At 51.7% G+C, this 24,033-nt stretch overlaps 2 protein-coding genes across 6 annotated transcripts; both read left to right on the top strand.

Moving 5' to 3' along the window:
* The first annotated feature begins 1,017 nt into the window (after positions 1–1,017).
* Positions 1,018–10,180, top strand: LOC144737657 (uncharacterized). Of its 4 annotated transcripts, XM_078620453.1 has the most exons (5): positions 1,018–1,121; positions 2,402–2,513; positions 4,128–4,232; positions 7,287–7,421; positions 7,969–10,180. In XM_078620453.1, the coding sequence occupies exons 2-5, from the start codon at positions 2,402–2,404 to the stop codon at positions 9,159–9,161; spliced, it is 1,545 nt and encodes a 514-aa protein (XP_078476579.1). In that variant the 5' UTR covers positions 1,018–1,121; the 3' UTR covers positions 9,162–10,180. The 4 variants fall into 4 exon arrangements, with proteins under 4 accessions (XP_078476579.1, XP_078476578.1, XP_078476575.1 ...); XM_078620452.1 differs by lacking the exon at positions 1,018–1,121 and having other exon boundaries at positions 2,194–2,513; positions 4,134–4,232; XM_078620449.1 differs by lacking the exon at positions 1,018–1,121 and having other exon boundaries at positions 2,194–2,513.
* Positions 10,181–14,348: 4,168 nt separating this feature from the next.
* Positions 14,349–23,747, top strand: LOC144737666 (uncharacterized). Of its 2 annotated transcripts, none has more exons than XM_078620478.1 (6): positions 14,349–15,023; positions 17,488–17,599; positions 18,788–18,910; positions 19,859–19,972; positions 20,914–21,048; positions 21,551–23,747. In XM_078620478.1, exons 2-6 carry the CDS (start codon positions 17,488–17,490, stop codon positions 21,982–21,984), a joined length of 918 nt encoding a protein of 305 aa, XP_078476604.1. In that variant the 5' UTR covers positions 14,349–15,023; the 3' UTR covers positions 21,985–23,747. The 2 variants fall into 2 exon arrangements, with proteins under 2 accessions (XP_078476604.1, XP_078476603.1); XM_078620477.1 differs by having other exon boundaries at positions 14,349–16,264.
* Positions 23,748–24,033: the final 286 nt, after the last annotated feature.

Genomic DNA, 24,033 nt, shown 5'->3' with positions numbered 1-24,033 from the left:
TGTGCCGCATCTTGCCGCTCGCTGGACGTTGAATGAGCAGACGGTGAGGGGTCAGGGATAGACCGCTCGGAGAGAGACGCAGACAGAGACACAGACAGAGACAGACAGAGAGAGACGCAGACAGAGAGAGAGACACAGACAGAGACACAGACAGACAGACAGAGACACAGAGAGACAGACAGAGAGAGACACAGAGAGAGAGAGACACAGACACAGAGAGACACAGACACAGAGAGACACAGAGACACGGAGACAGACACAGATACAGAGAGACACAGAGAGACAGACAGAGAGAGACACACAGAGACAGAGACACACAGAGAGACAGAGACACACAGAGACACAGAGACAGACAGAGAGAGACACAGAGAGAGACACAGACACAGAGAGACACAGACAGAGACACGGAGACAAACACAGAGACACAGATACAGAGAGACACAGCCAGAGAGATACAAACACAGAGAGAGACACAGACACAGAAATACAAACACAGACAGAGACACAGAGACAGACAGACACAGAGAGATACAGAGAGATACAAAGACACAGAGAGACACGGAGATAGACACATACAGAAACACAGAGACACAGAGAGACACAGAGTTACAGACACGGAGATAGACAGAGAGAGACACAGGGAGAGACAGACACACAGAGAGACACAGAGAGACAGAGAGAGACACACAGACACGGAGACAGACACAGGGAGAGAGACACAGAGACACACACAGAGACACAGGGAGAGAGACACAGAGACACACACAGAGACACAGGGAGAGAGAAACACACACATAGAGACACAGACAGAGACACAGAGACACACACACAGAGACACACAGAGACACAGAGACACAGGGAGAGAGAAACACACACATAGAGACACAGACAGAGACACAGGGACAGAGACACGGAGACAGAGACACATAGAGACACAGAGACACAGGGAGAGAGAAACACACACATAGAGACACAGACAGAGACACAGGGACAGAGACACGGAGACAGAGACACACAGAGACACAGAGACACAGGGACAGAGACACGGAGACAGAGACACTGCTGCTGCTTCAAGTTCCCCATCCACCGCTGGACGAAGGCAGCGGTCGCGTGAATCAGTGGTGAAGTCCGACCCTCCATTCCCCACCCACACCACCACCACTACCACCCACACCACCACCACCACCCACACCACCACCACCACCACTACCATCACCACTACCACCACTCACCATCCACACCACCACCATCCACACCACCACCACCCACACCACCACCTACACCACCACCCACACCACCACCATCACACCACCACTCACACCCCACCCACACCACCACTACCACCACCACCACCCACACCACCACCACGCGTTTTAACCCAAAACAAAACCTCTATTATGGATGTGTTTATGTGTTTACATTGTAACTCTGGACAGGCAGGATAAACACGCAGGCAGCAGAGACTCTGGGTTGTGGGTGGGTGAGTGAGTGGGTGAGTGTGTGGGTGTATAAGTGGGTTAGTGGGTGGGTGGGTGAGTGGGTGGGTGGGTGTGGGTGAGTGTGTGAGTGGGTAAGTAGGTGGGTGTGGGTGAGTGGGGGTTGCTGAGTGGGTTGGTGGGTGAGTGAGTGGGTGGTTGAGTTGGTGAGTTGGTGAGTGGGTCGGTGTTGTTAATGCGTTCTCAATGCCTTTCAAGAGGTATCTATTTGTTGTCTGAACATCTTAACAACTTCTCTTTTATTACTGCGAGATAAACGCCGATTATTCAATTTTCATCATCTTAGCACTCGCCCCAACAGTCTGCTGAGGCTATACAGGGGATCTTTGTCTTTGTGTGTGAGTGGGTGGGTGTGTGAGTGGGTGGGTGTGTGAGTGAGTGAGTGGGTAAGTGAGTGAGTGGGTGGGTGTGTGGGTGGGTGGGTGTGTGGGTGGGTGTGTGTGTGGGTGGGTGTGTGGGTGGGTGTGTGGGTGGGTGGGTGTGTGGGTGGGTGTGTGGGTGGGTGTGTGAGTGTGTGGGTGGGTGGGTGTGTGGGTGGGTGGGTGTGTGGGTGGGTGGGTGTGTGGGTGGGTGGGTGTGTGGGTGGGTGGGTGTGTGAGTGGGTGGGTGTGTGAGTGGGTGGGTGTGTGAGTGGGTGGGTGTGTGAGTGTGTGGGTCAGTGGGTGTGTGTGTGAGTGAGTGAGTGAGTGTGTGAGTGGGTGTGTGAGTGGGTGAGTGGGTGAGCGAGTGGGTGTGCGGGTGGGTGTGTGGGTGGGTGTGTGAGTGGGTTACTGTTAGATAAACGCTGATTCAATTTTCATCATCTCATAAAGTTCCCATTGTCAGCACTCGCCCCAACAGTCTGCCAAGGCTCTACATCTTCAGTGAAAGGGGGGTTCTGAGTCTCGATGGGTTCCCGCCCTCAGATGGCCTCGCACGCCCAGTCGCCGTTCATCATCAAGCGAGAGAACGAAGAGAATCCGAGCCTCTGGATGGGTCCAGACTTGACGTTGAAACACGAGGACGCCGACGCTGTTGGTGAGATCACTCAAACACTCAACTATTTCATTTTTTTCCAGGTGTAAGGACCCCGCTGACCTGCTACTATTGTGTCCTGGGTCTTTTGTCAGATAATTCACTGGTCAACACACTTTTTCTGGCACAAGGTATTCCAACGGTTGGAAGGTAATTTTGGGGTGCCGATTCCAAATGTGGCATCAGTTTTTGTCTATCACGTCAGGTTTTTGAGATATCAAATATTGCATTTTCAATAAAAACTGCAGAAGAAAAATCTTAAATAAATGTGGACATCTACATAAAACGAAATTATAAACACACTATCCTAGAAATACAGCACCATATTTTAACACTAAAGCAGTCACTGACTCGCAACAACTTGCAATCATCAGTGACAGTGTTAATTTCGGGTAAAATCAATGAAAATGGGGTATGCCGATGTGATACAGCAAATCTGAGATCAGATTTGGAATCAGCACCCTGAAATTAGTCTAAAACAGCTGCAAAAGTCCAGGCCAGAATTTTTGTTGTTGTTGACCAGTGTAATAAACGTGGACATCACAAATTGATAGCAGTTCAACCACGTGGGCTGACAACATCATCATCATCATCTAATTCTAGATTTGAAGCTTTCGTGACTGCAATGATTCATACTCTTTGGTGTTTTCGGTAAAGTCACGTGGGTGAAAAGAAAGCGAATACATTTAATCACGACGTTTCGGAGGCAACACAAGCCTCCGTCTTCAGGTGAAACCGTCACTTGATACAGCAATTTTACCCAGCTAAACACAACAACAACAACAAGCAGCAGCAGTTTTAAAGAAATTAGTTTGTCAATGTCGGCGAAGTAGAAGTCCATCATCGCTCCCGGTGGCTTCATCATTTCGCAAGAGATGATTATTTCGCCGTATCTGTGGGGGGCTCCTCATTGCCGCTATCAAAGTGAACCCGTCGGCATTAACCACGCATCATGCTCACGGTAAAACATGCAAATAAACAACGTTTTGATGATGGAGATGATGATATTAACAATAATGTACGCATTGCCCTGGGAACTGATTGGCCTGCGCCAGAGCTACAGCTTTAGTTATGACGGGCGGGCGGGCGGGCGGACGTGGTGTTGGCCACCCACCACCCCCACCACCATCTCGTGTGCAACACAGTGCCGACGTTCATGGCAGAGGTCGCAACCGGGTACCCGATACTCGTACCCTACCTGATACCCGGCTACCCGTACCCGGCCGGGTACGGGTAGCTGTTTGCGACCCTGGTGCGGCCGGGTACGGGTAGGGAACGGGAACCCGTACCCGGCCGGGTACGGGTACGGGTACCCATTTGCGACCCTGGTGCGGCCGGGTACGGGTACGGGTAAGGAATCAAAACCCATTTGCGACCTCAGGTTCATGGGTGAGTGGGTGGGTGGACGGGTGAGTGAACAGATGACTGTGTGAGTGGACAGGTGGACAGGTTGGAGCCACCCACCCACCCTCTCACCCATGAACCTGAGGTCGCAAACGGGTTTTGATTCCTTACCCGTATCCGTGCTGCTGCTGCTACTCGCTGCTACTGACGGCACTTGCCCAAAAGTCTGTTGAGGCTACACTGCGGGGGGGGGGGGGTGCCTTTGTCTTGCAGCAGCAGCAGCAGCAGCAACAGCAGGCGTCGTGAAGCATGAAGCTGAAGGGAGTCTGGGACCGGAGATTCCAAGAATCGTGGTGAAAACCGAAGTCGGGGAAGATGGTAACTGGACACCCCCCCCCACCCCCAACCTCTTTCCCACCCTTTGCCGGATGCAGCGGAACCATGAATCAAACGGCTGAGGGGTGAAAATGGGCTGTGTACGTACTTGTGTAGTTCGGCATAAAACCACAACCCCCTTCCCTCCTGGGCGGGTTCCGGATGATGGTAGCGCTGTGGTGGATGTGAGAAATGCTGTGGGGGGGAAGGCCGATTCCAATGGCGCTAGTAGCCACCACAGTGGCCGAATGGGGGCTCTGGATGGGTGCGAGGGGCTGGTGACACCTCCACCTTCAATTCAACTAACCCCTAAACTACGATGCTAAATATTAAACTAAGGTTATGCTGGAACAGGCGTCTATGATGTCTCCTGACCACAAATCCCATTTGGCGGAGCCAGGAGACTGAATCTGTATGTTCGAGGTTCCTCCAGAAATGGCAAAAAAGCCACTGCAGGTGGCCACGTGGAATGTTTGAACGCTCACTGCGGAGGAGAGGCTGCCACTCCTCTGTTGAGAGCTGGACTGGCTGGACTTGCACCGCCTGGATCTCTGCGGTATTCACAAGGCTTTGGCTCCAGTCAGCATGAGGAGTGGACATTCCTCTACTCGGGGCAGGAGACTGATCTGCCCACTGACATCTGTAAGATGCGCCTGCCATTCTTTCACTCTGGTGGTGGGTGTCCATCTAGGACCCCAATCAAACCCATAGTGGTTTGGTCTCCGCTAGCTGATGAAAGTTGCAATCGAGAATTTCAATATCGCTTGCAACTGGGGTTGGCATAACCCCCCCCCCCTCCTCCTGATGCTGATGGGAAATGGGCGAGGTTTAGGACTGTGGCTCATGCAGCTCAAATGACTGCTTTGGGTACACGGTCCAGACCTCCCCAGAGACCCTGGCTGACAGAGGAGGTGTTTAAGCTGGCTGAGAAAAAGCGACAGGCCCACTCTCACTGTCTACAGCATCCCACGTCGGAGAATGAGGAGGTTTCCCACAGCCTTCGCTCGGAGGTTTGGAGAGGCATGCAGCACTGCAAGGATGGGTGGTGGTTGTGGGTTACTGAAGAGATGGAGTCTTACTCAGTAGCCCGGGATCGCAAATTACTCTTTGACTCCATCAAAAAACGAACTTGCAGCACCACACCTATCACCATTCTTAGGGGAAATAAAGGTGATCCAATCTCCAACCCCCAGGACCAGGTTTGCAGATTTGCTGAGCATTTCTTTGAGGTCTTGGAGGAGGGGAAATCCCTCAGCCTAGAAAACATCATGGGGAAGAGTGGGGATGACCCTGCTGAGGCTGCAGTGCCTCAAATATTGGAAGAAGTCACCCCCTGTGAGTGGCTGGCTGAAGTGCCATCTATTGAGGAAGCACTGAAGGCGATCCAGAGTCTGAGACCAGGAAAAGGGTGGCGTCTGTGTGCAGACTGCCCTATATGACATCATAATAACAGTCTGGACCACTTGACGGGTTCCGCAGGATTGGAAGGATGCCCTGGTGGTCCCCCTCTTTAAGAAGGGGGACCGCACAGACTGTAACAACTACAGGGGCATCTCACTCCTCGGTGTGCTGGGAAAGGACCTGGCAAGGATTATATTCAACATCGCCTTGCTAGGCACGCTGAAGAGAGGCTTGTGGAGCCCCAATTTGTTTTCAGGCCAGGGCGGTCCTGCACAGATGCCATATTTTCCATCTGTTTGCTACAGCAGAGGTGTAGGGACTTTCAACAAGACCTACATCTCTGCTTTATTGACCTGGTCAAGGCCTATGATACCATCAATAAGCCCGGGCTCTAGGTTGTTCATTGTGCTTTCGGAGTCCCTGACTCACTTTTAACAATCGTTAAGGACCTTCATGATGGTGGGCAGACCCAGGCAAAGCTATGTGGCCGGGAGTCGGAGCCATTCCCTGTTCACCTTGGGGTGTGACAGGGATGTCCTCTGGCTCCTACATTTATTTAACATATTTTTTTACCACTTAGTTCGAGAAATCTGACTGTATCAAAGGAATCTCCATCTGGTACAGATACAACAGGAGGCTGATCAATTCTCAGATGCGGTCGTGAGATGGCTCCCTATTGGTCAACCATGTTACGCATGCCGACGATTTGGTGATTGCTGCTCACTCAGAGGTGTTGTCAGAGGCGCTGCTGCTGAACCTGGAGCGTGCCACTAAGAGGTGGGGACTTGCCATCAGCCCCACCAAAACTAAGAATCGGCCTGGGTATTTCATGCCATCAAACACTGCACCCCATCAACTCTAAATTGGTGATAGGGCAGTCGTGGAAAGAGTGGAGAGTTTTCCATACCTGGGCAGTGTTCTTTTGACCAGTTCTGGGTTTACAGCAGAAGTCTCACTCAGAATCAGTCAAGAGGCATTATCTTTTCACCGACTGCGTAACGCTGTGTGGAAGCTACCTGGTCTGTTGGTCCACATGAAGCTTCGGGTCTTCTCGGCCATGGTCATGCCCTCCCTTCTCTATACTTGTAAAACGTGAACCCCCCTGGGCTGCCTACGATCAATCCTGGGTTTAACCAGGTTAGATTGTGTGAGGAGCTCACAAATCCTTGAAAGATCTGGACAAAGTTATGTCGGTCAGCTCCTCCGGCAAGGCGAGGCTATGTTGGCTGGGTCATGTAGCCCACATGCCCAGCCACCACATGCCTAAATAGCTTTTGTTCGGTCGGATCGAGGGGGCTAAATGGGCGCAGCACGGGCTAGAGAAGAGATGGAGTGATGTGGTACAGGAGGATGTGGAGCTGAGTGGACTTGCCGACGACTTTACCAGCAGTGTCAAGATCAGCCTCTGTGGAGGAGGCTCGTGAAGGACGCTGCTACTGGGCAGTTGGAGGCAGTCACCCTCCAACAACAACGGAGGGCGGAGGAGCGATGCTCACAACAACGAGCGGAGCGCCGGGCGGCTAAAACACAGCAAGTTGGCACAGCAGGGGGCACAGGTGGTGCATCGGCCAGTAGTCATCTCAGTCAAGATGACCCTCCCGTCCATCAAATTCCAGGCTTGCTAATTTTTTTAATTTGTTTTCTCCTAAATCACAGCCGCAGTTCTGCAGGCGGTTAAAGTGGAACGGGATGGCGAATGGGCGGAGGAGACGAGAGACGCCTACGGATTGATGGTCGCCGCAGACCGTAACTTCATCGAGGTGGAGTTGTCGGAGGAGGAAATCGGTGCTGGTGAGTTTCTCCCCTTTCGCGGCATCCCTGGCGTACGTACATGCAGCGTATTTAATTGATGCCAAGAAAGCCATCGTTCATTGAAATTGTCGTCAATCAAATGAGGCAAATGGACGTCGTTGACCTTTTTCACCCGAAAAACATAGTTTATGCAACATTTAAAAGGCGCTATTTTAATACACGAACATCATAAGAACATGAAAAAATAAGAATAGGTTTTACCCTATCTGGCAGTAATGAAACAGGAGTTGTGTTAAGATGTTCAACCACCAAATAGAAACCTTTATCAAAGAATCAAGTTACTCTACACTGCTTGTGGTGAACATGCAAACCAACAGGCTCTGATAATACACTTGCATGTAATTATAATGTGACATTGCATTTTATCTTTGAAACCAATTGCCCTACACCCAGAAACAGCAGCCTTCTTTAGGGCCTAGTCTCACTGCCAGCGTCAAACCAGAGAAGAACACCAAAAGACGAAACAGGAGGTTTGACCGGAGCGCCGCTCCCTCTCGCGTCTTTCCCCCCACAAAAAACCTCGCAGCGGACGGAGCCAGCGAACCCGAGACGCTGTGCGCGGACTGCGCCAAGGGCAGACGCTTCGACGGCGACGCGGACAGAGTGGAGTGCGCCGGCGCGACCCCGCGTGCCTGCGCGGAGTGCGGCAAGGCGCTGGAGGGCGCGGCGCTTTGCGTCGTCTTCGCCGTCACCGCCGCCGCCGCCGGCGGCCGTCGGAGGCACACGTGCAAGGACTGCGGCCGAGGCTTCGAGCTGCGCTCGCACCTGGAGGAGCACGCGAGGCGGCACACGAGCGAGAAGCCGCACGTGTGCGTGGAGTGCGGCAAGGGCTTCGCGTCGCGCTACACCTTGAACTCGCACTTCATGTCGCACACGGGCAAGTGGCCGCACGTGTGCAAGGAGTGCGGCAAGGGCTTCGCTCGCACCAACTTCCTGGAGGCGCACCTGAGGACGCACACCCGCGAGAAGCCGCACGTGTGCAAGGAGTGCGGCAAGAGGTTCGCGACGTGCTACTCGCTGAACACTCACGCCATCTCGCACACGGGCGAGTGGCCGTACGTGTGCCAGGAGTGCGGCAAGGGCTTCGCCCGCCCCTGCGACTTCGAGACGCACGCGCGGACGCACACCGGCGACTGCCCGTACGAGTGCAAGGAGTGCGGCAAGGTGTTCGGCGGGCGCTCCAGCCTGGAGATGCACACGAGGACGCACACGGGCGAGAAGCCGCACGCTTGCGGCGAGTGCGGCAAGGCTTTCGCGAAGCGCTCGCACCTGGAGAAGCACGTGACGACGCACACTGGCGAGAAACCGCACGTCTGCCCCGAGTGCGGCAAGGGCTTCTCCTACTGGTCCACCCTCGAGGTGCACACGAGGACGCACACGGGCGAGAAACCGCACGTGTGCGCCGAGTGCGGCAAGGGCTTCATCCACTGCTACAGCCTGGAGAGGCACAAGAGGGCGCACACCGGCGAGAAACCGCACGCCTGCAAGGAGTGCGGCAAGGAGTTTGTGCGGCGCTACCAGCTGGAGGAGCACACCAGGACGCATACGGGCGAAAAGCCGCACGTGTGCGTGGAGTGCGGCAGGGGCTTCGTGCGGCGCTGCCAGCTGGAGGAGCACAAGAGGACGCACACCGTGGAGAAACCGCACGTGTGCGGCACGTGCGGGAAGGGGTTTGCGCACCCTTCCAACCTGGAGAGGCACGGCAAGACGCACAAGTGAATTGGTGCCCGTGCGGCCGCAGAGGCTTTTGGGCGGCGAGCAAACGGATCTACGAGGTGAACACCCGCCTACGATTTCATTCCTAGTCCACGTAGTTTGAACGACAGCTGTCGGATTCGTACGCTAATTTTTTTTTTAAAGAAATCATGTTTGGCATTTGCGTCTTTCAAATCAAGATTCAAATCAAGATTGAAATCAAGATTCAAATCAAGATTTACGTTTTTTAAGGGTTTAGTTGGGATTGCCCGTCTCCCCGTAAGACCGGCATCAATGGATCGTCGGTGATCGTCGTGATTTGCAATCGGGATTCCTTCGAAGGTTGACCTTGCCGAGCGCACGGGGAAACTGGGATTGCGTTCCTTGGTCCGAAATGATCTCCCGTCTTCATTTAACTAATTCTACAAGATACCCTGACCCTCGTTATTCTGCTTCTTCTGTACGGCTGCCGACGTCGAAGCCAGAGACTACGACCACAATTTCACATTCAGGTGGTCAAGCCGAGACAACCGTGTCAGGAGCGGCGGAGCGGCGTATCGATGTGACGATGTCCCCTCCTTCGTATTTGTGGGTTGGAGGAGTTATGTGTTTTTTTTTTGCATTATGACTGCAGGTATTGTGGTCTCCTTGTAAAAAAAAGGTGTCAGTTTTGTTGCCAGATAGAAGGGTAAAAAACCAATTATCATATTTTTTACTGGCAAATGAGGTTCGAATGGAGTTGGCGTCCGTCGCACGTTGTACATTGCGGCCTGTTCTGGGCGAGTCCTGGCCCTCGCGACGCACATCGAGGCCGGGTTCCGGAAGAAATCCAAGACCGGCGCAGCCTTTGTGGACTCGTCGTCGGTCTACAGACACAGTTCTGGATTTTTTGATTTAAAGCTTTCGTGACTGCAGGGATTCATATTCTTGGTTCTTTCGGTAAAGTCACGTAGAAGGGAAATAATAAATGAAAAAATATATAAAACAGTAAAAATTCTCACGACGTTTCGACTGCAACACACGCAATCATCATCAGGTGTGAAATCCACAGCAAGAAAATTTTAAAAAATAGTTTTTTTGCTGTGGATTTCACACCTGATGACGATTGCTTGTGTTGCAGTCGAAACGTCGTGAGAATTTTTATTGTTTAATATTTGTATTATTTTATTATTTCCCTTCTACGTGACTTTACTGAAAGAAGCAAGAATATAAATATACAGTTCTGGATGTTTAAGCTCGCAAGGACGACCTCCTGTCTCGAAACAATACGCCCGGTATGGACGATACTGAGCAACAGGAGACCGCGTGTCTATATGGGCGACAAATCCATCTCACCCCGGGTTGCTCAACAACGGATTGCCACAAGGTTGAACAGTCCGTGTGTCTGAGTACACAATCTTTGTCAATTTCGCCTCGACGTTGAACCTCCCCCCCCCTCCCCCACGGCTCCTTTTCCCTTCCCGCACTCGTGCCCAAACGCTGAATCGCCGTGTCCGACGCTCGCCCCTGACGCTTGCCCAGAGGTCGCAAACGGGTTTTGATTCCTTACCCGTACCCGGCCGCACCAGGGTCGAAAACGGGTACCCGTACCCGGCCGTACCCATACCCTACCCGTACCCTACCCGATACCCGGCTACCCGTACCCGGCCGGGTATAGGGTAGGGTACGGGTACGGGTACCCAATTGCGACCTCTGGGATGAAGCCATGTTGCAGGCACGGGTGGGTTGATTCTAGGAACTTGAATCGTGAGAAGAGACAAGACGTTGGAAAATGAGTGACAAACGGTTACTCACCAGTGACTCACGGCCTACCCGTACCCGTACCCGGCCGCACCAGGGTCGCAAACGGCTACCCGTACCCGGCCGGGTACGGGTAGCCGGGTATCGGGTAGGGTACAGGTATCGGGTACCCGGTTGCGACCTCTGCGCTTGCCACTTGCACGTTGACGGTTCGCCATCGAGACGTCGGCACGACCGATGCCCTCGGCGACTGGGACGGCTAGGTGCGTGCGGGCAATGCGTGACGAGCGTTTGCGTTTTTACCGTCGTGTTCGTGTTGAGCCGCGTTTCTTTATGAACACGTGAGAGACCCCGCGTGTTGAAATTAATCGTTCTCGCAGTCGATCCGTTGACGCACGGCATTGCTTGTCGACGCGGAGGTGAGAATCTTGGCTGCGTTGAACCGCGTGGAGGTGAAACGTCACCCCCCCATGTTCCAGAAAACAGAGCTCAACTGTAGAGCCGAAACACGCGCTCGATAAAGCGGGTTTCGGCAAGGCTTTGTATGCATGGACGTCCGTACGTTGCCAACCGTGCTCATCGGGAGGTGCGGAGGGAGAACAACAAGCTGAACAGAAGAACAAGAAGCAGTTTCTAAAGAAATGTGTTTGTCAATCTAGGTGATGACTTTAAATGTGGCGCAGCTCCAAGGAAGAGCGTTCCAGACGGCCGCAGAGACGCGTCTGAAAGCGCCGCGCGATGATGCGGTGACCACCGCCTTTGTCTGATGGTTACTTTCAAAAACGGTAGAAGCCTGCAAACCTAATTCCTATTCTACGCAGTCCACCATAGTCGTGGTTTGCGATCGGGATTTGAACACCCGAATCGGAGTTTGTTGTCTTGCCCTTAACAACGATGAACGTCACTGAGGTCCGTGTCGTCATCACAATGCTATGACGTGAATTTCAAAGTTCATTTTCTCCCAAGCATTTCTCTGACGCATGTACTAGTACTACTACTACTATTGTGAGCATTAAAGAGTAGCATTTCATAACCGCGTCTTAGATAGATAGATATTTTTAACAAGGGGACGCTTTGTCGTTACGTGTGATTACAACGGTCGAGTCGATGACGAAAGCTTCCCCTGCTCCGTCAGTCACGGGGATTTGCTTGACCGTACTTTGCCGCGCCGGTCGATGCTGCTTGATCAGCTCGCCCACTTCCAGATCGCCCGTCCTCTTCCCTCGGCCCCCTCCACCCCTTCCCGTCCCCCCCCCCTACCCCTTTATGACCCATAAATCTCCTCCATCGTGGTCACCTCCCCCATACTCCTTCGTATGTACACGTGTGTATGTTGAACCTCTTTCACACCGTACGTAGCCAACCGCGCGAATGGGAGGTTCGGGGGGGGGGGGGGACGTCAAACTAAACACAACAGGCAGTTCTTCAGAAATGAATTTTCAATCGAGATTATTTACAAGTGCATAGCTCCAGTGGCATCCTGTATGTATCTGTGTTGAACTTCTTTTGCATCGTTATCAGCCAGTTCGAGTCATAACTGGCTGTAATGTTTCCATTTTAGACCTGGCAGCCCTTTAATTGGTGGAAGCCCACCACCAGGACCATCGCTACCCACGACTACCATCACCACTAGCAGTAGCCCTTTACTGGTGGAAGCCCGCCACCTGTACCACCATTCCCATGTTAAACCTTTACCTGGCAGCCCTTTAATTGGTGGAAACCCACCACCAACGGCGGCCATCGCCCGCCACTTACATTAACATCAGCTGCCCCGCCCATGCTGCTGACACTTGGGCTACGCTCATTTCAGACCTTTATAAGCAGTTTGCCTTTAGAGGCTAACCCCCCTTTTCCTGATGATCACCCCTTGTGTTGCAATCGAAACGTCGTGGTTATTTGTTATTTTATTATTTTTATTCTACGTGACTTTACCGAAAGAACTAAAGAATATTCTTTCGCATCGTACGTAGCCATCCGTGCTAATCGGAGGTGTGGGGAGAAGGACATCAAACTAAACACAACAGGCAGTTCTAAAGAAATGAGTTTTCAATCTCGATAATGTATAACTTATAGCTCCAGCGGCTTCCTAATATCGATTCCGACTACGTACCCTCTATTGCGGCTACTTCCCCTACCCTACCGTTTCATTATCCCCTAATTACCCCTCTATCCCGGTACCACAAATTCCTCAACCCCCTTGCATGCTCCCTGCCAATCAAAATGGTCACATTCTGTGTCGCTCTTTTCTTTTTCAACTATGTCAAGCGCCTTGAGTGAAGTCGATCTCTCTATATATCTATGAATATACAATTATTTTAGATTGGAAAAAAGGAGGGGGACGGGGGTTATTTGTATTGCCGTGCTATCGTGTGGTTACTCGCGTTGATAGTGTGACCGTAAATGTTTTCTAGTGCATTGTAGCGTTTCGTTAAGTAAATCCTCACTGAATAGCCTCAATATAAGCTTCGTGTGTGGTGCAGTACATGCAATGCTCGACTTACGAATGCCCCGACTTACGAACGCCCCAACTTACGAACATCCGGGCTTATGAACGCCCCAACTTACGAACGCCCCAACTTACGAACACCCGGGCTTACGAACGCCCCGACTTACGGACGCCCGACTTACGAACGTTCGTAAGTCGAGGGCGTCCCGTACCTAACACTGCCGTCGAGTCGGCCTCGAGGGCGACATTTGCAACCGTCGGTCGAAGTTGTCAAATTGGCAGGTGTCTATTAAAAGAATGGCTGTGTCAAACTGAGCGTGGTGTTTGGATTCATTTTACGAGCCCCTAGCTAAATTGTATGTTGGGGGGGGGGTTCTCACTTTCAAGATGCAATCCGTAATATTCAGATTTTTTTTCACGGCTTTGTGGGTAACCCCACAAATCCCCAGGGACCCCCCCCCCCCGACACCTTAGCCCAGATTCAGCACCGACATGTATTGGCGATGTAATACGTTACCGCTACGTATTCCTTAACACGTTCCTTGGGAGTGGGCAGGTAGGAACTTGGTTGGACAGCGCATTCGTGCACGACAAATAATCCCTGGTGGGCAGTGTGGAACCTGTTGTTGCTACCTGTGTAGAAGATAACTTGACTTGAGGTAGCCAGGCAGCCAGCCAGGTAGCCAGGCCCCTTAACTATCGGCCCCTCCCCCTTGCTTAGGCACCTCCCCTTACCCCCCCCCCCTCCCTTAGGCCCCTCCCCTGACCCCCCCTCCCTCAGGCCCCTCCCCTGACCCCCCCCCCCATATCCGTAGGCCCCTCCCCTGACCCCCCCCCCATATCCTTAGGCCCCTCCCATGACCACCCTTCCCTTAGGCCCCTCCCCTGACCACCCCCCCATATCCTTAGGCCCCTCCCATGACCCTCCTCCCTTAGGCCCCTCCCCTCTCCGTACCCGGATAGTCGGTCTCCACCAATCAGAGAGCTGTTTATATTATATATATATTTATGCACGTCAGAAAAATAATCCCTGGCGGGCAGTGTGGAACCTGTTGTTCCTACCTGTTAAACACCACCGTATTACAACGCTGTGTGCAAAAATCCCAGTGTGATGCAAGTCAAGATGGGCATCTCGAAACTGAGCCGTCGGCTATTTTTTTAAATCGACATCCCGTGCCCTGCCAACCCCTGATCAGTGCCCTACCTTGGTACAGATCGATTCAGAACTTGCTGGTCACCCCGTGCCCCTTATAAGTCTCAACGTTCATCCTACAACGTCCCATCACACGACAATAGTATACTACTATTCTTGGGGACTTTCGGTAAAGTCACGTAGAGAGATTCAAAGAAAATAAAAAACTAGAACGTTTCGATTACAACACAGAAGCTTTAAGTCAAGTATTCTACTACACTACTATCGTATACTACTACTACATCCTGCTAGAGGCTACCTAGGGGAGCTTTGTCTCTGCTGCTACTCGCCACCCACTGCACTTGCCCCTACATCCTGCCAGAGGCTACCTAGGGGAGCTTTGTCTCTGCTGCTACTCGCCACCCACAGCACTTGCCCCTGCGGTGAGTTCGAGACGTCGCTGGCTGCGTCTTGTCCTGCATCTCGCCGCCGCTCCGGCCGCGTCTTGCCGTTGTCCGCCCCTCGTGTGCGTTGCATCTTGTCGCCCTGTTCGCCTTCGTCGCACAGGGTGAGGTGTCTGTGTGTGTGAGTGTCTGTGTGTGTCTGTGTGAGTGTCTGTGTGAGTCTATGTGTGTGAGTGTCTGTGTGTGAGGTGTGTGTATGTCTTTGTCTGTGTGTCTGTGTGTGTGTCTGTGTGTATGTATGTCTGTCTGTGTGTATGTCTGTGTGTCTGGCTCTGTGTGTGTCAGTGTCTGTCTTTGTGTGTGTGAGTGTCTGTGTGTCTGTCTGTGTGTCTGTCTCTGTGTGTGTGAGTGTCTGTCTCTGTGTGTGTGAGTGTCTGTCTGTGTGTCTGTGCGAGTGTGTCCGTCTGTGTGGCAGTGAGTGTATGTCTGTGTATATGTATGTCTGTGTGTCGGTGTGTATGTGTGTCTGTGTATGTCTGTCTGTGTGTGTATGTCTGTGTGTGTGTGTATGTCTGTCTGTGTGTCTCTGGTGGGGAGCGGTAGTGTAGTGGTTAGCGCTACGCTGCGCTATGAACCTGGCGACCCGAGTTTGATTCCCGCTCAAGGCCAACAGCAGTGACGATTATCTGAACCGTTCCTGGGCCTCCCCTAGGTCGACTCAGCCTCAAATGAGTACCTGGTGCGGTGTGTAGTCAACATCGCCACTGGGGAAACAAAGGCGGTCGGGCGTGGTGCTAGCCACCCACCCCCTCGTGTGCCGTGCCGGCCTTCATAGGTGCTCGCTAACAGCACTTGCCCGCACATTCTGTTCAGGCTACATAGGGGGATCTTTGTTCCTGTGTGGCTGTGTGTGTGTCTGTGTGTATCTGTCTGTGTGTGTGTCTGTGTGTATCTGTGTGTGTATCTGTGTGTGTGTGTATCTGTGTGTGTATCTGTGTGTATGTCTGTGTGTATCCGTCTGTGTGTATCTGTGTGTGTGTCTGTGTGTATCTGTCTGTGTTTGTGTCTGTGTGTATCTGTGTGTGTCTCTGTGTGTATCTGTGTGTGTCTCTGTGTACCTAAAAGGTCCTGGCAAGGATTATTCAACATCGCCTTGCTAGGCACGCTGAGGAGAGGCTTGCGGAGCCCAAATGCGGTTTCAGGAAAGGGCGGTCTTGCACAGATGCCATATTTTCTGTCCGTCTGCTACAGCAGAGGTGTAGGGAATTCCAACAAGACCTACATCTCTGCTTTATTGACCTGGTCAAGGCCTATGATACCATCAGTAGGCCTGGGCTCTGGGTTGTTCTTCGTGCTTTCGGAGTCCCTAACCCACTGCTCACGATCATTAAGGACCTTCATGATGGTGAGCGGGCCCGAGTGAAACTACGTGGCTGGGATTCAGAGCCATTCCCTGTACACCTTGGGGTGCGACAAGGATGTCCTCTGGCTCCCACATTATTTAACTTCTATTTCGATCACGTAGTTCGTGACCCCTTCGATGACTGTACCAGAGGAATCTCCATCTGGAACAGATACAATGGGAGGCTGATCGATGCCCGTATGCTATCAAGGGATGGCTCCCTATTGGTCAACCACGTTATGTATGCCGATGATCTTGTAATTGCTGCTCACTCAGAGGAGGAGTTGGAGGCGCTGCTGTTGAACCTGGAGCTTTACCATCAGCCCCACCAAAACTAAGCACCTGCCTGGGTATTTTGTACCGTTGGACACTCCACCCCCACAACTCTCAATTGGTGATGGTGCAGTTGTGGAGAGAGTGGAGCGTTTCCCATACCTGGGCAGTGTGCTCATGACCGGCTCCAGTTTGACAGCAGAGGTCTCAATCTGAATCAGTCGAGCGGCATTATCTTTTCATCGGCTGTATCACGCTGTGTGGAAGCTACCTGGTCTGTCGCTCCTCCGACAGGCAAGGCTGCATTGGCTGGGTCATGTAGCCCGCATGCCCAGCTACCGCATGCCTGAACAGCTTTTGTTTGGCCGGATAGAGGGGGCTAAATGGGTACGGCACGGGCTAAAGAAGAGATAGAGTAATGTGGTACAAGAGGATGTAGGTCTCCCCTAGGTCGACTCGGCCTCAAACGCGTACCTGGTGCGGTGTGTAGTGGGGAGACAAAGGCGGCCGGGCGTGGTGCTAGCCACCCACCCCCTCATGCGCCGTGCCGGCCTTCATAGGTCCTGCTCGCTTACAGCACTTGCCCCAAAAGTCTGTTAAAAGCTATATATGGGGCTGGGCTATCTTTATCTTTGTTATACAGGGTGCTTCAAAAAATGTTAATACCTCTTGAATTTGCAACAATACCACAATAAATATGCCTCCTCTGGGCTGTGAAGAACCACCTGGAGAAGATTCGAGGCATGCGTTGACAATGGTGGTGAACAAGTGGGAGACTTTTTGAAGCTATTAACGTTACGTTTGTTATCATGTTACAGTGTTATCCGTTTTCTTCCCATTAAAAACGATAGTCCCATTGTAAGCATTAACATTTTTTTAAGCACCCTGTATATCGACCTCTAAGTGGAAGGGGGGAGAGGCCTTGAATCTCGATCGGTTTCACCCCCTCTCAGATGGCCTTGCACGCCCAGTCGCCGTTCGTCGTCAAACGAGAGAACGAAGAGAATCCGAGCCTCTGGACGGGACCGGCCTCGATGGTGAAACACGAGGACGCCGACGCCTTCGGTGAAGCATTTACACCATTATCAGAGTTATGTTTTTTGTTTGCATTATGACTGCAGGTATTGTGGTCTATGTAAACATGACTCCTTGTAAAAAAAGGTGTCAGTTTTGTTGCCAGATAGAAGGGTAAAAAACCAATTATCGCCTTCGGTGAGGTCGCTTTGGCACTACGATCAGACCACCGGGAATGGGGCCCCCCTCACCCAAGCCAGGCCACTGACTCTCGACGGGGAATGAGCCTGGAGAGCAATTGCATGGACGGCCACCGCCACGCACGTGGGAGACTACGGTGGCTGGGAGATGTTCACTACCTCGCCTGGTATACAGGATGGCGTGGGTTCTATCCAGATCTTGACGATGCCTACTGCTGTATATTTGGAGTTTGTGTCTCTTTCTCATCATTACCACGGTGGCTGGGAGATGTTGACTACCTCGCCTGGATACAGAATGGCGTGGGTTCTATCCCGACCCTGACATCTGCTGTATATTTGGAGTTTGCATCTTTCTCTCATCATCATCATCATCACGATGGCTCGGATATGATAACTACCTCGCCTGGTATACAGCAGGTCGTGGGTTCGATACCAACCCTGACATCTCTATATTTGGAGTTTGCGTCTCTCTCATCATCATCACGGTGGCTCGGAGATGTTAACGACTTCACCTGGTACGCAGGAGGGGGTGGGTTCAATCTCGATCCTGATGTTGACGAGAGAGAGACGCAAACTCCAAATGTACAGTAGGCGTCAGGATCGAGATCGAACCCACGACATCCTGTATACCAGGTGAGGCACTTAACATCTCTTAGCCACCGTGATGTTGACGAGAGTGAGAGAGACGCAGACTCCAAATGTACAGCAGGTGTCAGGATCGAGATCGAACCCACAACCTCCTGTATACCAGGTGAGGCAGTTAACATCTAGCCACCATGATGTTGACGATAGAAAGACGCAAGCTCCAAATGTACAGCAGGTGTCAGGATCGAGATTAAACCCACGACCTCCTGTATACCAGGTGAGGCATTTAACATCTCCTAGCCAACATGGCGCCTGTCTCTTTCGGGGGTGGGGGGATATCTCTCGCTGGAGCCGACTGACCGACTGACTGACTGTCTCAACGTCGCTCGTAAGTTCAACTCCCGCCCGGTTATAGAGACGTGCGGTGACTTTTTCTTGGAACCGCGGCTTCCAGGAGGGCGGGGACCGGGAGCCGGCGATGAGGGGTCGGAGGAGCCCGCGGATGCCTTCGCGTTTCTCGCCGCTCCAGGCCGCAAGTTTATCGACATGGAGGTGTGGACAGAGGACTTTGATGAAGGTGAGCTCACCTGATTTTCACGTTGCCAGGCGCACTGAGCTCCTAAATTAGAAGTGTGAGTTGTGAGTTATTATTTGATTTTATTTTCGACGTGACTTTACCAGAAAAAACCGAAGAGTAATTCCTGCAGTCACGAAAGCCTCGAATCTAGTTTGAACCACCTCTACGGGGAGGGTTTACTCACAACTCATACTTTACTTCTAATTTAGCAATCGTTGGGAGAACGTTAATCAACCAGGCTCTGCGTTAACTGTGTGTTAACCAACCCTCTGTGTTGCATTGCATTACACTTCTTAATTTTACTAAATTTGCCTTCTCAAACTTTGGATTTTCTTGCTCTAAACCATTGTCTCTCCTCCGGCCACTGTGGTCCAGAATTCCACGCTGCTCCCTCCTTGTCCCCTCGTCTGTCAGCTGGTCCCGCATCCCCAGTCCTCTCTCTGCCCCGGCCCACCCCCCCTCTCTCTATTTAAGGCCTCGGCACGGATTCGTTGTCCTTCTGTTTGTCTTGGTGTGTGTCTCGCTCTGTCTTTGTGCGTGTCTCTCTCTGCATGTGTCTGCCTATGCTGTTCCCGCGTCTGTGTTTTGTCATTCATTCTTACCTGACGATGGTTGCTTGTGTTGCAACCGAAATGTCGTATTCTATTATTTGATTGGATTTGATTTTCTACGTGACTTTACCGAAAGAACCAAAGAGTAATTCCTGCAGCCACGAAAGCTTCAAATCTAGTACGTTTTTTGTTTGCATTCTGACCACAAGTATCTGTGGTTAATGCGGACATGATTCCTCGTGAAAGGTTTCGGCTTGGTGTTTTAACATCTTAACACAACTGTTTTGTTGCCAGAAAAAAGGGGAAAACCTCTTCTAAGATCCCTTTCCGCTTAGAACCCCCCTCCCCCCGTATAGCCCTTTAAGAGATGCCCGGCTGTGTGAGCGTTCGCATGCAGTGATGGTAACGGAGGAGGAGGAGGCGGCGGGGGCAGTGGTGAAGCGGGAGTACGAAGGGAGATGGAGCCCCGAGTTCCTGAGGATCGTGGTGAAAACCGAAGTGGGCGATGACGGTAAAGAGAGAGCGAGAGAGAGAGAGAGATCCCCCTCATTCCTACTGACAGACTGAGCGAGGGTCTAAATGAGACCCCCCCCCTTGTTTGCCAGTATTCCAAGTGTGACAAAATAAGAACGGGGGGTGTTGTTACCCATTCTGCGAGTAATACAACAGGAGTCGTGTTCGGGTGTTCAAACGACAAAATGGAAACCCTTGAAGATCTTCACACAGCCCCTGTTTCATTACTGCCAGAAAGGGTTCAACACACCACTACTAGTATACTACACTATACACCACTACTATACACTACACACTACACTATACACTACACTATATACAACACTATATACTACACTATACACTACACTATACACTACACTACACACTACACTATACACTACACTGCTATATACTATACACTAGTGCTGTACTAGTAACGAATTGGCATGTTCTGTTTACGTGACAAACCTTACCAATTATCTGTGCCGGTGGTGGCGGGTTTAACGACACATTTATCTGTTTACGTGATCTAACCCAAAAAGCCTGTATCGTGGATGATACTGGTTGCAAAAGCCTGCGTGTTAAACACCTATTCTTACTTTTTCATACCTTGATACTGGCAAAAAGGTCCCATCACGGACATTATGTGAGAGCCGGCGTACTATGGTACCCCGGGGTACCGCCATAACGTTCAAGCACTGTCAGAGCCATGTTAGTTTGCATGTTCACCACAAGCACTGCGTGTGTGGTCAATGCAGTGACCCGATTCCTTGCCAAAGGTTTCTGTTTGGCGTTTGAACATCTTTTTACTGCCAGAGAGGCTACAACACCGACATATTCTTTCGTACCGAGCCAGGGTCTCGCAACCAAACCATGGGCGGATCTCCGCACTCACGTGAAAGTCCTCCGGCTCGCCTGTCGACCTCACTTCCCGTCGTTGTGTCTCCCGCACCGCAGCGCCGCGTTTGGAGCCACGAGAGGCCCCCTGGAGGCCGGCTGAGGCGGACGAATCCGGAGGAGGTCACTTCACCGCAGACCGGAACTTCATCGAGGTGGAGGTGTCGGAGGACGACGAGGAGGAGCGCAACGAGGGTGAGCGTCTTACTTGGTCTTCCCCGTGGGTTCTTTTTCCATCGCCGGTCGTATACGTCCCGGACGTGGCAGCGTGCTGGAGGAAGTGGCCACCGTCCGGGCCAACGTTGCCATTTGACGAAGAGTTGCTGAGGAGCTATTCACAATGCTGAGGAGATGTTAACTACCTCAAGTTCAACATACATATGTGCTACACTATACATGATGTACTCCACTATACACTACTATACACAACACTATATACTAATATATATATACACTACACTGTATACTACGATACACTATAAACTAATATACTATATACTACTTTACACTATTTCACACTACTATTCACTACACTACATACTTCACTATACACTACACCACTCTGCTAGCCAGCCACGCTAATAGGAGGTGCTGAGCTTACCCCCGGTGTCGACCGCGGTCCAAATTGAAGCCCCGCCCCACCCCCCCCCCCCCCTTTTTCTTTTTGCTCCGAACATTGCGTCGGACGCAACGACAGGAAGAGAGCCCCTATGGGAGGGGTGGTGCGGGAGCGCGACGGGGGCGCACGATGCCGGACGAGCCCCCAGTGGGCGGCACGGGAGGCCGCCGCCCACCGCCGCCAATCGGACGGGGAGCGGACTCGGAGGGAGCGCGGGGGCGGCGCCCCCCGGTGGCGGCAGGAAGAGGCCGCACGCTTGCGGCAGGTGCGGCAAAGTGTTCGCGCGGCCCTCCGACCTGGAGAAGCACTCGAGGACGCACACGGGCGAGAGGCCGCACGCGTGCGGCGAGTGCGGCAAAGCGTTCGCGACGCGCTACAACCTGCGGACGCACTCGCGGACGCACACGGGCGAGAAGCCGTACGTCTGCGGCCGGTGCGGCAGGGGCTTCGCGCAGAACGGCCACCTCAAGAGGCACTTCAGGAGGCACTCCAGGACGTACACGCCGCAGTGACGAAGGCCTCGAGAGGCGGGCGGGGGGGGTGTGTCAGTAGCGACGGCAAATGTCGCCATGCTCCTGCAACGCTATCGGCCCCCACCATGTCAACTAAAGAGAAACTCTTTTTTTATTTGATCAGCTATAAGCACCCATTGAGCTGCTACGTAGCGGTAACATGGCCATCGCAAATGACAGCAGCTCGACCTCTTCCTGATGACGACCGCTTGTGTTGCGATCGAAACGTCGGCTTTTTTTGTTATTTTCTTTTAACCTATCTACGTGACTTTACCGAAAGTCCCAAAGAATACTCAACCAAGTGGCTCATATCGTCATCGTCGCGAGGAAATTCATAGCAGCAGCCAAATTAGCTAAATGTGTGTTTCTACAGACTCAGAGACCCACAACGACCCAGAGAGATTCACACTCAAGAGACTCACAGAGACCCATGCTCATTGAGACTCACAGAAATTCATAGAGACCCATACTAATATTAAACTATATTATATTTTACCAGGTAAGGCCCACTGAGCCTTGTAGCTCTTTTATAGCAGCACCTGAATACCGAATTTTTTTATGGGTCTCTATGTAATGAGTCTATGGGTCTCTGTGTAATGGGTCTGTGGGTCTCTATGTGATGAGGCTATGGGTCTCTATGTAATGAGTATATGGGTCTGTTTGATGAGGCTATGGGTCTCTGTGTGATCAGTCTATAGACGAAAACTACACTTTTATTTGACCAGCTAAACACCCACTTAGTTGTTGTGTAGTAGCTCTTGTTCAGAAGCGACATGGCCATCACAAATGATAGCAGCTCAAACAAGTGGCTTATTATGTGGACATTTATAGCAGCAGCCAAATATTCTAAATGCATGGTGACGTTGATTCTAAATGTGGAGAGAACGATCGGAGGATCTGGACAAAAATCCACGGTGAGAGACACGCAAACTCCAAATATACAGCAGCAGGTGTCGTCAGGGTCGGGATCGAACCCACAACCTCCTGCACACCAGGCGAGGTAGTTAACATCTCCTAGCCACTGTGATGATGACAGTGAGAGACGCAAAGCCCAAATAAACAGGAGCAGGTATCAGGGTCGTGATTGAAACCATGACCACCTGGATCCCAGGCGGGGTAGTTAACATTTCCTAGCCACCGTGATGATGATGAGAGATAGAAACATGCAAATATACAGCAGCAGGCATCGTCAGGGTCCGAGATCGAACCGACGACCTCCTACATACCAGGCGAGGTAGTCAACATCTCCTAGGCACCACGGGGCCACTTAACCACACAGATTCACAATGTAACGGTTCACCCTCTGGCCTCTCAAAGTTAACCATCGACTATCCATTATCGGGATTATCGGGGTTGTTGATTAAATCTTGATTGAAAACTCACGTCCCTCGAGCTGCTGCTTGTTGTGTTTAGTGTTGTTGGCTACGTAGGGTGTGAAAAAACTTCAACATACACACACTATACCATACGCTACATACTACAATATACACTACTATACACTACACTAAACATTAGTATACACTACGCTGATCGTGGGTAAAGGGACTCTTTTTTTTTTCCGCGGAAGATTCAGCCGGTGCAAGAATTGCAGCCCAGAGGCCACCAAAGCTCGCGGTGCTTTCATTGAACTTGCAGACCAAGACGGCTGATATTAGTCAAATTTAATGATGTCAGAACGTCATTTTCACCTCAACAAAACAACATTTGCAGGTTCTGGGGTGTTCATGCGTCATATCGAATTAAAGAAAGTGTTATCATTTAGAGTTCGTGTTTTATTTCACTTTTTCACAAGTTATAGGCAAAATAAATCAGCTGTACCCCCAACTGTGCCAGGTTATTTGCAAGAGGTCACGGGACAGACCCAGCAGGTGCCATTGGTTGGCTGACTGAGATCACTACTGGTAGATGCACCACCAGCTGTACCCCCTACGGTGCTAACTTGCTGCATTTTAGCCGCCAGGTGCTCTGCTCGTTGTTGTAGAGAGAGAGAGGGGGGAAAGGGCATCCTTCACGAGCCTCCTCCACACTACACACACACGAGGGACCATT

The sequence above is a fragment of the Lampetra planeri genome, chromosome 72, assembly GCF_965212315.1.
Source record: "Lampetra planeri chromosome 72, kcLamPlan1.2.h2, whole genome shotgun sequence".
Lineage (NCBI taxonomy): Eukaryota > Metazoa > Chordata > Hyperoartia > Petromyzontiformes > Petromyzontidae > Lampetra > Lampetra planeri.
This window is presented reverse-complemented; position numbering and strand designations above follow the sequence as displayed.